Source organism: Zingiber officinale, chromosome 8B (assembly GCF_018446385.1).
Source record: "Zingiber officinale cultivar Zhangliang chromosome 8B, Zo_v1.1, whole genome shotgun sequence".
In the NCBI taxonomy this organism is placed as follows: Eukaryota; Viridiplantae; Streptophyta; class Magnoliopsida; order Zingiberales; family Zingiberaceae; genus Zingiber; species Zingiber officinale.
The window spans coordinates 95,637,423-95,651,169 of record NC_056001.1 but is presented as its reverse complement, the minus strand read 5'-3'; the positions used below and the strand labels follow the sequence as shown (position 1 = coordinate 95,651,169).

The 13,747-nt window shown below is 38.1% G+C and overlaps 1 protein-coding gene across 1 annotated transcript; it reads right to left on the bottom strand.

The window, feature by feature from the left end:
- Positions 1-175: 175 nt before the first annotated feature.
- LOC122015580 (calreticulin-3-like) lies at positions 176-5,244 on the bottom strand. The gene is made up of 14 exons (XM_042572555.1): positions 5,084-5,244; positions 4,356-4,463; positions 3,936-4,128; positions 3,326-3,584; positions 3,164-3,220; positions 3,044-3,091; positions 2,763-2,849; positions 2,621-2,678; positions 1,323-1,390; positions 1,125-1,220; positions 979-1,035; positions 711-809; positions 561-596; positions 176-456 (listed from the first exon to the last, which is right to left on the bottom strand). Exons 1-14 carry the CDS (start codon positions 5,202-5,204, stop codon positions 445-447), a joined length of 1,299 nt encoding a protein of 432 aa, XP_042428489.1. The 5' UTR covers positions 5,205-5,244; the 3' UTR covers positions 176-444.
- Between the last annotated feature and the right edge of the window lie 8,503 nt (positions 5,245-13,747).

Here is a 13,747-nt window from a genome sequence, read left to right as displayed (position 1 = left end):
GATCTCTTGTGATAATTTACTATCCGAGTGCTAACTCAGTTATGTCTGTGAGGGCAAAAAGGAAAACTCCCCCGATATAATCTTTTTAATTGACACCCGATGTCCCATTTACACCGCCCACTCCCGGATGCAATCTTGAATTTAGCACGAGAGGACAATCAGATTATACGCCATCTTGAATTAACTAGCTTGAACAGTTTGAAGATTCAAAGTGCTCGACAAACTTACACATGAGAGTTGCCATACAGAAACAGATGCAATACAATCCAAGGTTAACTAGTCCTTTTCGAGGGACAGCAATTCATAAAATTACAAAACTTCCAATGTAGTTTAAATTAGAAAGCATTGGGCATCATTTCATTTCCAGTACTCCCACTATGGTGCGGTTCAGGGAATTGATGCATCATTCGGTTTCGCGGTGTTGAACAAATGATATTTAAGGTTTCATAGTTCATCCTGCAAGTAGAGTAGTAAAATGATCACCACATTTGATGAATCATGAAGAGAGAGAGAGAGAGAGAGGAGGATGAAATTAAGGAAAGAGTAGCTAGAGATCTTACATGATAATCATCATGGATGTAATCTCTATGATGACGCTGCAAACCGATACTTCCGAGTTAGAAAAGCATTTCATGATATAAAAGGATCAACTAAAATGAAAGTGTCTGATATTATAGGCTGATCTGAAGAAAAGGAAGATATTAATCTACCCTTCTGTGGTCCCTGTAGCGCTCCCTGTCTCGGTAACGTCGATCATGTCCCCTTTCTCTTCTCCTACGCTCACCTTCCTCCCTTGCTCTTTGAGATTCCTGTGCAACGAACGTTGTTAATGAGCAGGTGTTCACAAAAGGAAATCAAAATCAACAACCAACAGGGATATCATTTGATTTCACAGAGAAAACCTAGAGAAAGTTCGGTGTGACTCAGGAAAATAGAAGGTAGAACAAAAGGAATTTGTTAAAATAGAAGAGTTATAACCTCATCCTCTTTTGCTTTCTTTATTTTTTCGGCTTCCTCGAAGGCCTCCTTTTCAGTCTGGCACAGGGAAAATACATGATGAAAATTCAACTAAATAACAATTCCAATGAAGGTCTTCAGCAACCAAGCGTAAATGATAAACTGACCTCTCTATGCTTAAGAACAGTCTCCTCTGCAACCTCCTTTGCATAATCAGGATCATCGCAAATCAGGATGTTGTCAAAGACTGAACCTGCCTTTACCTGCATAGTCATTATGTTGGCATGTTATGTATCGTTCTGCAGATGCAGGAGGATCATCGAAGGACAAGTTTAGCAAGAGTGCTATCAAGCAAAGAAATTTACCTGCCAAACTTCAATGCCAATGTACTTCAAAGGCTTCAGCACATATAGATCTGGGTCATCCTCGAACTCTGATGAAAAGGTAACAATTAAATCACCAGATAGAATTACACTTTACCATTTGATAGTTTCTATACCATGAAATATTTTGCTAGGATGCTTCAAAAAATTGTTTTTAACCCATGAAGCAAAAAAAGAAAAAAAAGAAAACTAACCAACACAACCGTCAAATTCTTGAAAATTTTGACACATTCGATACACTGAATTTCCATAGACGTTACTAGTTTGAAGCCTTTCAAATAGTGATTCTCAAATTAGATACAACTCCATGAGGATTTGTAACAAGAGAAATTCTTGATGTGAGATCACATGGCAACACAACATGTGCAGTGACAATTCAACTATTCATCCAAAAGATTTCCTATATCCCAGATGTAGACAATTAGAGATGTAACGCCCTCTACGAATCCTAGCATCATCTATGCATCCCAGAAAACCAAACATCTAAGATAACAATACCATTTCAAGAAAATAGGTAGAAATAATCTAGTGCACGATCAGGAATAACAGCTGCCATCAGAGATATTGTGCTACAGATGCCCTCCCAACCACTGTCCAGTATGTGTCTACAGCATGTTTCAACACACTGACGAACAATGGACAGTATAATACTTTGAACTTGTATGGCACAGAAGCATGGGGATTCTGAGCAAGACTTATGATTCTCTGAGAAAACACAAAGATGCATCTCCCATGGTAAACTTCCCTAGCATGGCATCATCATCGTGACATCAATCACCATATGGGTTTCTCCCAACTATTCGGGGTCAGCTATTACACGCATCTTGTCACTCCATTAAGTTCAATATAAGATTTTATCACTTCTAATATTTGAATGAGTTATATTGATTTTTATAATGCTACAAATTTTGTTGTCTCCTTCTACGTCTTGCATTCTAATGGATTCAACTCGACTACCTATTAATGTGCATCACCTTTAAGCATGACTACACCTAATTGGTCTCAGAAATAGCATCTTTTTAATCCTTTAGATAACCCCCACCCATCCTGAGTTCCTTCTGATAATGGAAGAATTTATGAAAGCATTTGCACAATTTATTATCCACATTCTATTAGATCATATCCATAGTTCCTAAGATAACTGAAGATCTGAAAAAAAATAGATTTTTCATGAATATAAATTTTCACTAGCATCAATTTTTATTTATCCAAAATGCAAACATGACAATTAGTATTAAGCTAATGGGTTTATCAGCAATCAGATGCTATGCTCATCTTACCAGGATTATCAATCCACGGGGTCTTCCATTTCCCTTTGTAGTTTGGGTTCTTGATCCTCTGTAAACTCAATCATGGATGAGAATTATAAATTATACATACACAAGACATTACATTCATCAAGCTCAGATTGGAATTACACACCTTGCGTTTCCATGGCCCCTTGTACTGTGGATTTGGAATCTTTGGTGGTTTCCATATTCCATCCTCATCCTCATCCCACATGTCAGGCTAATTTGAAAAAATAAAAATAAAAAGAATAAAGAATCCCAAATTACTAACCCCCATAATGAAAAGACAACTCATCATCAATAAAGAGGATCTACTTCGAAACAAATTGAGCTACAAGCTCCTGAAACAGTATGACAACTACACCAGGACTTGCGTGTTGTAAACATGAGTTTTACAGTTTACAGGAATAATACCTTTTTCACCTTTGGGTCAGGAATTTCTTTGGGAATAGAATCATACCCCTACCACATGAAAAAAAAAGTTAGACAATGTTTGTCAAATTAAAAAGAATTATTTTAGAATGTTGGGCAAACCTCTGGTTTGATATCATCTGGATCATCAATGTATTCCCTTTCATCCCAGTCTTTTGGCTGCAAAAGTAAAATGCATGTATAAGAGAAATTGCAGAAAGAAACAAGAGTAATTTCATTTTACTTCAACTATTCTCAGGAGTGTCAATAGACTCCAATTCCAACCTTCTTAGCATTAACTTCCTTGATCTTCCGAGGTGGAAGTATATCCCAATCAGTATACATGCTCCCAGATTCTCTTTCTCGGTTGTCAACGAGGAGGCTATATGAAGCATCAGGTCTAAGAATAAATGTATAGACATGTGCAAGCTTATCAGTCTCACACTGTAAATCCTTTTTGATGGGATAATTCTGCCCCTGGTAAGAAAGGATTAGATGGAGCTTTTTTGTTTGTGTTCCACAAATGTCAGGGCCCAACATTAAACTGCATGAGAAAAATATCATCAGGTATACTATTTTCCACTCCAAAAGTGCATATGTGATATTAATAAGTAGAAAATGTTCCAACGTAGTAACAATGAGAATGCTGACTTTTGTGCAAGTTCAAAAAGAATATTGAGGCAACAACAAAAGGAAAAACAAAGAATATTAATTGGTCTCCCTTTTTTGGTCTTTACCATAAACAATTATTTAATATTATTCTAATAATTTAAACAAATTCAAAAGAGGTTAACTAAAAAAATATCTACATCAATCGCATAATCATAAATATTGATAATATAGTACACAACATGAAAGATACAAAACCTATTTGATATTAAAGAAACCAATAAACCTGTATGGAGTATCACCACCAAATTTCTTCTGATTAACATATCCAGAAAGAAGCTTTATATAGCCTCCACCACATTCAATGTCCTGCTCAAACCTTATAGAATACTGGACCACCAGTGTCCTGTTCTTGTTACTAAATTCTGGAAATTTTGCAGATATTGCAGAATGCCTGGCATCTATAGATGTTTGTAATCCTGTATACAGAAAGGTCATTCTCATCAGATAAGCACTGAAATACAAAAAAGAAGAAAAATATTAGTCACACTGAGAATCTGAAGGCTCATTTTTTTTTTAAAAAAAGAGTTTTTCTTTTTATTAATTTATTTATCAATCTTTTTTTATATTGAGATGAATAATAAAAAAAAGGTTGACAACTTAAAGAAAGACACTAAGTGAGGAAATGACAATGAAAAATTCACACCTTTATCATCTGGATCACCAGGCCATTTTCCAGCAGTATGTTTAAAAACACCAGCTTTTCCTTCACTCCTTTTCCAGTCTGATTTTACCCATCGTTGCTCCCAACCATCTTCCCAAAGCAACAAAAATATTTGTCAAAATTCCAATTTAGTTAAAAACATATAAATATATAACCATTGGAAATTTAGCAACTGAAAAACAAACAAAAGGTCAAAAGCACAAGTAGTTAGGAAATAACTGTCAATAAAACGATAGTTAGATGTTAGAGAAATATAGAGAACTCAAATATTTCACACTTCAGCACACATAAGATAAATTTTCAACGAAACCATCTTGGACAACTTATCATCTAAACCCACATACATGTTTAATATCCTTCCAAATATTTGCGCGTGCCCTATTTAAGGACTATTTTCTTGGCCTAATTAAATCAAAACCAGCGGTCCCTCCGCTCTCCGATCAGATCAACAGTTCGATTTCAGATACTCGATATAGCATAGCTGAGATAACTATTAAAGGAAATAAGTTAACTCTCAAGTATCCCTCTCCTGTGTCGTATCTCAAAATGGGAAAATAAATGTCAAGCTCTAACCAAAATGGAAAGCTATAAATGATTACGGAAAGTAGAAGCATGCAAGCAATGAAGTACATTAAAAGATCCAAACCGTTTACAAACAAAGAAAGCGCGGAGGAGGAGTCAAATTAGGGTATGCGAAAAGAGCAAGATACCGTCGAATCGCTCTTCGAAGAAGATCTCGACAGCTGAGGCATGGAGGAAGAGCACAAGTGACAGCACCAGCCATCGAAGCTCAAGCTTCGAAGCAGCAACTAAAAAGTGTGGTTGCGCCATCGCCGGCCACCGCCGCGATGCCGATGATCGCGGAGCAAGTAGTGCCCCTTCCATTTGTAGAGTGCGGAGTCTCATAAAAGCCCTTGTATAAGCACACAAATTACAGCTTTAACACTCACACCAGTGAAATAAAACCAAAAATATTTTTTTAAAAGGCAAAAAAGTAGCTTTAGCAATTGTCTCTTTTCCGAAACAGGATCTCTTGGATCATTTTTATGGTCTAGGGGATATGTCACTTATATTTACAATTAAATTATGATCGTGATCCAATCGTAAATGGTTATAATTCTTTCTTGGGTTCATCGTCTCTATTAGATTATAATTTTTGTTCGGAGCGGGCGGCTGGAGACCGCTCAGAGAACACCCTCGCTTGGCGCTTAGTAACCTGACCACTTATTCATCACCGGAGGTCTTCGGACGACCTTCGACCGTCCGCTCCAAACAAAAATTATAATTTGATGGGGACGATGAAACCTAAGAAAAGATCACAACCATTTACGATCAGATTACATTTATGATCAGATCGTAAATACGAGTGACATATTCTTAGACCATAAAAAAATAATCCAGAAAATCTGTGCTCCTCTTTTCCTACTTAACTTTTACTAAAACAAAATTTCTTAAAAAAACCTATTAAAGGTGTCCCTTTTGTGATTTTCAACAACTTCTGTGGGCGTTTTAGTCTTTTAGCGACTAAGCGGGACATAGACTTCCAAGTCACTCAGTCTGTGGCCCGAGACTTACAAGGACTGCGAAATCATTCGCATACGTAGAAATCTGACATGGGGAAAGCAACTGACCTATTGGATAAGAGGGTAATATTGTTCGTCATCCATTCGGGTGTATGTTATTTTTTCGCTTTAGCATGGAGCGGAGACTTGGTACGCTAGCACTTCCAATCAGGCTCCATTAACATATTCCAGACCAATGGGAATCGAACACGTTTGCATTTTGACGTGTACTTTGACGTTGATTGGATTGTTCTTGGTCAATGCTGTTGGTCAACACTTTTTGTAAAAAAAAAAAAAAAATACTAATCTCCTATTTTATTTGTCTTCAGATTTTATGATTTGTGTCTTAAATAATAAGCGAAATAATAATAACAATAATAATAATAATAAATAAAATAAAAAGAGAAGTTTAAGTTTACTTCAATGTAGTCAATCAATATGATTATAATAATCTATTGGTATTATAAATTAATGGATAAATTTTGTTAATAAATAATTAATTTAAAAATATAGAACTAATGAGTTGTAGAATACTTTTTTGATTTACTCTGATCAATCAAGATGATCATTCAAATATTAATAGATATAAATTGGATACCCAGCGCTAACATTTGTAATTATAAGTAGTTTAAATGAGTTTCATTTATCATTGATTTTTTGAGTTAACCTATTTTAAAGCTTTAATAAGATTATTGAACTAGAAACATTGAGTTAACCTATTTTAAAGCTTTAATAAGATTATTGAACTAGAAACAGTTTTGAAAAATATGTATATTTTAAATATTAAAATAATATCCACCATATTTTTTTATCTTAAAAATACTATTATGTTTTTTTACTGCTATAACAAATTAGCAATTATAATATAATTACTACAATAGAATAAGTATAACTGCTATAATAATTTTAACTAATTTAAAATATTTATTATCAATATAAATATTTTTAAACAAGTTAATGAAGAGTATTTGATAAAAATAATTTATATATAATAACTTTTGATTAAATTAAATTAAATTAAATTAAATTTATAATATAATAATTACAATTTTAGTTATTAAAATATTTTTAAAATTAAAAAATATGATAGATATTGTTTTGATATTTTTTTTCAAGGGACGCGTGATTTTTGCCCAATAACCAGAAAGTTATTAGTGCATATTGGCAATGGATAGTACAATGTTAAAGCATTTAGGAAAGTAATAAAACAATTGATAATTTAATGATTGAATCATGTAGCTAATATTTTCTAATACTCAAATTACATATCCAAATTTCATATTTATGAAAATACATATTTATTTTTCATTACACCCCTTCTTCACCGGCAGTCGACTACTATATGGACAATCGATTGCCCCAGTCAATTTATAAATTTTTTATGCTCAATCGATAAACTCTAGTCTACTGCATCAGTCAAGTATTAATCTAAGTGTTTCATCTTTTAAAATCAAAAGATTAGATTGACAAGAAAATATATTACACTAATTCAAAGACTTCTAAGTCATGACGATAATCTTTTGTTTTGTCAGCTTTTATTTTATATTTTTATTTGCATGTTATTTATTACTACTAGCAGTATATTTAGACTACAAGCATAATTATTAACTTGATTGTGTAGATGACTTTGAAAATATAGATAGATATAATTGGTGTAAGGTTCTATATGACTATAGATGAAGGACATTAGTGTAATGCTTTCACTAAGGCTAAAGCCAGAGGATCTCAAGGGAAATCAAACTCCAATGTTGAAAGGATTTGCACATCTACTTACTGTAAATTATTAAATTTTACTATAACTTCATTGATGTATATCGTTGATTCAAAATAATAACCATACTTATTATATTGCAGGTTTAGATGTGTGAACATGTTAAAATTATAGAGTCATACAAAGAACTTCGCCCTTTCAAGAATGTGCCGATGGAAATAGACAACCTCACATGTAGAAAAAATAAAAACGATAATTAGAAAGTTACCTTCATCAAAAATAAAAGTTAATTTAATTCCATCAGATGTAGACAAACATATGTTATCAACTATTTCCTTAGCAGATGTTGTAGAATAAATTGATGATTAAATTGCATAGAACTTTATCATTGTTTCTTTTCCTGCGCAAGCAGAGGATGTTTATGAGCATGTAGTAGAGGAAGTTTAGGATCATGTAGTAAAGGATATTCGGGATCAAGCTACAAAGGATATTCATGAGCAAGCTGAACGTCAATGCTGCAAAGTAAAATATGATAAACTTGCTGAGATACAAACTTTGGTTGTTTAAATGTGCAATCATATTCAAGAGAAAGAGAAAAAAATAAAGATACTAGTAATTATGAAATTAGCATTGCTAAGAAGGATAAGAATATTAGTTATAAAAGACAGAATAATAGCTAAACAAGAAAATAAAACAGCAGATCAAGCTCTAAAGTTTGTTATAGAGAAAGGTATTAGAAGAGCCCCGAGTAGCCTTTACCCCGGATAAAGAGGTCATTGGGCCTAATTCAACAACATATATAAGGACAAAGAGGTATGCTAGAAAGAGTATTTGGCTAATACAGACTCATAAATTTGAATAAGCCCCTAAAAGAAAGAGAACTAATAGTAATAAACAACTACAATACCTATGTATACACAAGGTACAACTATAGGAAAAGAGAAAGGGAAAAAAATTATTTAGCATGAAGATCCAGAAGCCCCTTTTCCATTAATCAAATCTACCATAGTTTCATTAAATCAACAATGCTATCCTAAGATTGATAGAAAAAATCCAAAGTATTAAAAGTACAGTTGACTATAGTGAATTCTTTTAATTATTTTTGTTGTTTTTTCCTCAATGACATGTTTATCTATGTATTTGTTAGCAAGCAAAAGCATGTTCTAAGAAAAATAAAGTTGTTGTGGTAGCACATGTATTATTGAAGCTTAGTCAATTAAAATGAGTTAGTTGGTAGCATAGTTGCATAAGTGTGTATTACTATGACAATGATGAGTAATTTGTTGAAGTCTCAATAAGTGCAATATTAAAAGCTTATGGATCAACTATGGTTCAATAGTTAGTACCGAAGAGTTTAAATGTTTTGTAGATCACTGAGTTAGGACAATATGGAATTAAAGCTTATAGATTTAGGGTTGGAGATAAAATTATAACAGAAAAAACTGGGCAGGACAATTTTGAAATGCCATTTTAAAAAAGCAATGACAATTTTAAAATGTATGTTCATAAAAAAATAGTTTGTAGTTGTCATTATGATATTATTTTGGTTGCTGTCAGGGATAGATCTAGGAATTAAAAGTGGGATAGACTGATTCCAAATTGGTTAAGTTCGCCAAAGATGTTGTAGAAGGGGTTCAAGTTCACTTTACATGAGCACATTATCATCTCGCATTTTCCTATATTTTATCAAATTCTAAATAAAATTATATACAGATTTATAAATAGAATTGTAAATAGATTTATAAACAAATTAAAATTATATTTGATATGTTATTTGAGATAGATTAATAACGGATTTAAAATAAATTTAGAGACAAAAATTTCATTTGAAATTAATTTTATTTAGTCAATTTAAAAGCAAATATATAAATATTTTTCTAATATGTTTTTGAAACTAGAAAGGGAATATTTTTATCTCAAAATTAAATACCGATTTAGGCGAATGAATATTTATTTAAAATCTTTATGTAATTAAGTTTATTAGTTATTACTATGTACTGTGCAAAGGTCTTCTTCGTGGCTGAGATAACCAAAGTTGACTTTGAGATACCAGATGAGCAATTCAAATTTTTGATTTTATCGAAGGGTTAGGCTACATCACAACCCAACCCTTACATAAATCTGTCCTGGTTGCTATATCAAATTTTAGTTAAACAACTTATTAGTGCTTCACATGAGTATTATTCTCAATTTCAAAAAGTATTGTTTATATAGTTTTAGTGAATTACAAGTAATACACTTTCATATTACTCAAGGTATTATTTGTTGTAGTAACTATGATCCCGTAGCTGCAACAACACAGTTTTGACGTTTACTAGCTACAAAACCGTAGCTACTACAACGCAGTTTTGACTTGTTCAATCACTGTAGTAGCTATGGTTCCGTACATGCTACAACACAGACTTGACATTATAGCAACTATGATTTTATAGTTGCTACAATGCTGTTTTGACTTGTTCAATAAAGTTGTAGCAACTACGATTCTGTAGTTGCTACAACATAGTCTTGATGTTGTAGTAGTTACGGTACTGTAGTTGCTACAATGTGGTCTTGGCTTATTCAATCACATTATAGCAGCTATGGTTTCATAGCTGCTACAATCATATACTTGATGTTATAATAACTACAATTCTGTAGTTGCTACAACACGGTCTTGACGTTATAACAGCTATGGTATCATAACTGCTATAATGTGGTGTTGACTTGTTTAATCACGTTGTAGCATCAACGATTCCGTATATGCTATAATACAGATGATCCTGTCCGAATGCTGAATCAACGGACGCTGGGCACGTGACGCTCCCCGGCTGCTGACGTGGATCTTCGACTGGTAGCACGAACCTCCGGCGATCCTGCACAGAAGTCGGGCCGGGAAGGGGCTCCCGGCGGCGACCCTCCGACGCTCAAGTCAGGCAAGCAAATAGTGAAGGAGTGGCTCCCAAAATATCAGAATGCATACCTCCGACGAAGGATGAGGGCCTTTATATAGGGCAACGGAGAAGCGAGTGTACACATACCAAGGTGTACACGTGTCCGCGGCCCATACCCCAGTGAGGGCTTGTCAGTGAGCTTACCTGACCCATACTGCTACAGTCCAAGTATGTCCTCGATGGGACAGAGGAGCCTCCTGTCATAAGATTCGGAGTATGGCCTACATGTGGAACATACCCGCTGTCAGGGAAAGATCTTTTCCCCTTTGCTCGCGATCTAGCGTCCGGCCGGCCAGCTTTCGTTACATCCGGCCGGACGTATGCGGTGGTTTACTCGAGGAGATTCTCAATCACACGATTTGTGGAGACTATTAGCAGTATGCTACCTTATGGCTTTGGCTAAGCGTGCAGTCCGCTCGGCCCTGCGATCTTGTCCACTGAGCGCCGGAACCCTGTTTTTCGACAGGGCGCCTTTAACCATCAACCAGACACCAGTCGGCCGGCCGGCCGGTCGGACCCACCCCTCTCCGGCCGGCCTCCTGCCACTTTGACTTCCACGTGGCGTTGACTCCACTGGACGGGGGTCCCCTATTCTTACAACCGGATCACTTGCCTCCCCTTCAAGTCTAGTCGAAGGAGGCGATTTGTCCGACTGATTGGACTGCGAATCTAGCCGGGCGGCTCCTCCGTGCTAGTATCCTCCGATCGGCCTACCGCAGAGATGACCTTAAAAGTGAATCAACCATGGCACTCACCGGATCCCCTCGTAACCTATGCCAATCCTTGACATTAAGGCTGAGCATGCGCTCATTAAATGCCTCGAATGGTTGACTGCCACGTGGCGCACTGTCGTCATCGTACGGTGGAGGCGGCGTGGGGCTTTGATGGGATCGAGGCGGTTCGAAATGGACGGCGCGATGTGCACTTTGACTCCCGTGACCTGGATCCAACGGCGGAGGCCGCCCGACCTCCGCCATATAAAATCTTCGCTCTCTCCCATTCCCCTTCACTTGCTTTCGCGATTTCAACCCCTGCCCCCAGCGCTTGGAGCTCCGGCGATACTGTTTCTGTTCTCCGACGCTTTCCGACGCTCTCCGGCGCCTCTTCCTTGATCACTTTCCTCTCTGTAAGGCTTTATAACTTTTCTTCCTCATTTCCGGTGTTCCCTCCGCATTTCTTTCTCCCGTTTTTGCTCCCGGGTACTGTTCCGGTGCTCTCTTCTTGTTTTCGTCTGTCATCTTTCCTGGTTTCATTCCGATCGGCCCATGGCTAGCTCTTCCCGTCCCGAAGAACAGTCGCTCGGTCCATGGTACACCACCATGCAGTCCCGATTCTACCAGCGCGATTTTGATATTCTGACCGACAATTTCGAAATCCCCGAAGATTTTGAACTTCTTTTAGCCGGTCCTTCCGCTCGGCCGCACAGGCCGCCGCGCGGAGCGTTCTGTGTTTTCCGCGACCAGTTTACCGCTGGTCTGTGTTTCCCTGTACATCCGTTCATCATAGACGTTTGTAATTTTTTCGGTGTGCCGCTCGACAGTCTAGTACCCAACACTTTTTATCTTCTCTACGGTGTTGTTATTTTGTTCAAGATTCACAACATCCCCCTCCGACCGGAGGTCTTCTTTTATTTCTATTACCCCAAGCAAGCCGAGCCGGGCACCTTCATGTTCCAAGCTCGGCCAGGCTTAGTCTTCTTCAACAAACTATCCACTTCCAATAAACATTGGAAAGATTATTTTTTCTACATCCGTATGCCCGATCTGGCCAACTTCCCGACCAAGTGGCAGGTCGGCTTGCCCCCCACTCCCGAGCTGAAGAAATTCAAGACTCGACCGGACTACCTCTATGCGGCAAATATGCTAGCCAGTCTGTGGCTTGACATCAATAAGCTTCTTCACGAAGGAGTGATGTACATCTTCGGCCTGAGTCCAATGCGGACTCCCCTTCCGAGCTGAAGAAATTCAAGACTCGACCGGAATACCTCTATGCGGCAAATATGCTAGCCGGTCTGCGGCTTGACATCAATAAGCTTCTTCACGAAGGAGTGATGTACATCTTCGGCCTGAGTCCAATGCGGACTCCCCTTCCGAGCGGCTTTGGTAAGCATTTTACTTGGTCCTTTATTTTGATTGCTAACTGATTTCTCTCCTTTCCTTTGCAGCGGATATCGTCATGAAGTCGGTAATGGCCGGTATTCTGAAGAGAAAGACGGCAGCGCTTGAAGCCGCAGCGGCCAAAGAAATGGAAACGCTGGGTATCCAGCCGGTCGGATCCCATGAAGGGGAAAGCAAGACTCAGGCTGAGTCGGTCGCTCCAGCTTCTCAACAAAACGTGGCCAGCGGGGCCACCCCCACTGGGGAACCAACTGTCCCCGAGGAAGGTTCCGCTCGGGAGGAAGAGCAACCTCTACCCAAGAGACGCCGAGTGGAGACTGTTGGTGCGGGTAGCACTAACGGTCTAACCCAGGTTTTGATGAATGACAAATGGGTTAAGTTAGTTGTGTTGTTGTCTGACACTTTTATCAAGTGTGCAGGAAAAGTCCAGCTAGGTCGACGGGCTGACCGGATAGCTGGCGAGAAGTCCAAGCGGGTCGACGGGCTGACCGGACGCTTGGCGAGAAGTCCAGCTAGGTCGATGGGCTGACCGGATAGCTGGCGAGAAGTCCAAGCGGGTCGACGGGCGGACCGGACGCTTGGCAAGAAGTCCAGACGGGTCGACGGGCTGACCGGACGTTTGGCAGGTAAGTGAGGTAAGTCACTGGAGGGGAGTGACTGTGAGGACGCGTTCCCGGGAAGGGAACATTAGGCGTCGATCCGGCTTAGATCCATTTCGGATATCTAAGTCGAGATCGTGACTAGATTCCGGTCTCGGAAAGACGGAATCTAAGTCATACTCTGGATGCTAATTTTTATTACTGAACGTACCTGTAAAAATGTGCTAACAAACTGTGCTGCAGGGTTTATTTGCCTCGGACTAACACTGTTTTGCAGGTAGGAAACAGTGGGGGTCCGGGCGCCCGGAAGGGATCCGGGCGCCCGGAGGCAAATTTTATCCCCAGGACGACGTTGACACTTGGAGCATGCTGGTTGGGAGTGCTACGTCACATTCCAGGCGCCCGGAGGGGATCCAGGCACCCGGAGCAGCATATAAAAGAAGTCCCAGGCAGGA

What these genes read in the sequence shown, in the direction of transcription:
- LOC122015580 (XM_042572555.1), bottom strand. Translation starts at nt 5,204, where the DNA reads ATGGCGCAACCACACTTTTTAGTTGCTGCTTCGAAGCTTGAGCTTCGA. An exon ending in CTTCGAAGAGCGATTCGACG is followed by an intron (nt 4,464 to 5,083) that starts GTATCTTGCTCT and finishes TGCTTTGGGAAG; the next exon opens with ATGGTTGGGAGCAACGATGG. An exon ending in AGGGGCCATGGAAACGCAAG is followed by an intron (nt 2,679 to 2,762) that starts GTGTGTAATTCC and finishes TTGAGTTTACAG; the next exon opens with AGGATCAAGAACCCAAACTA.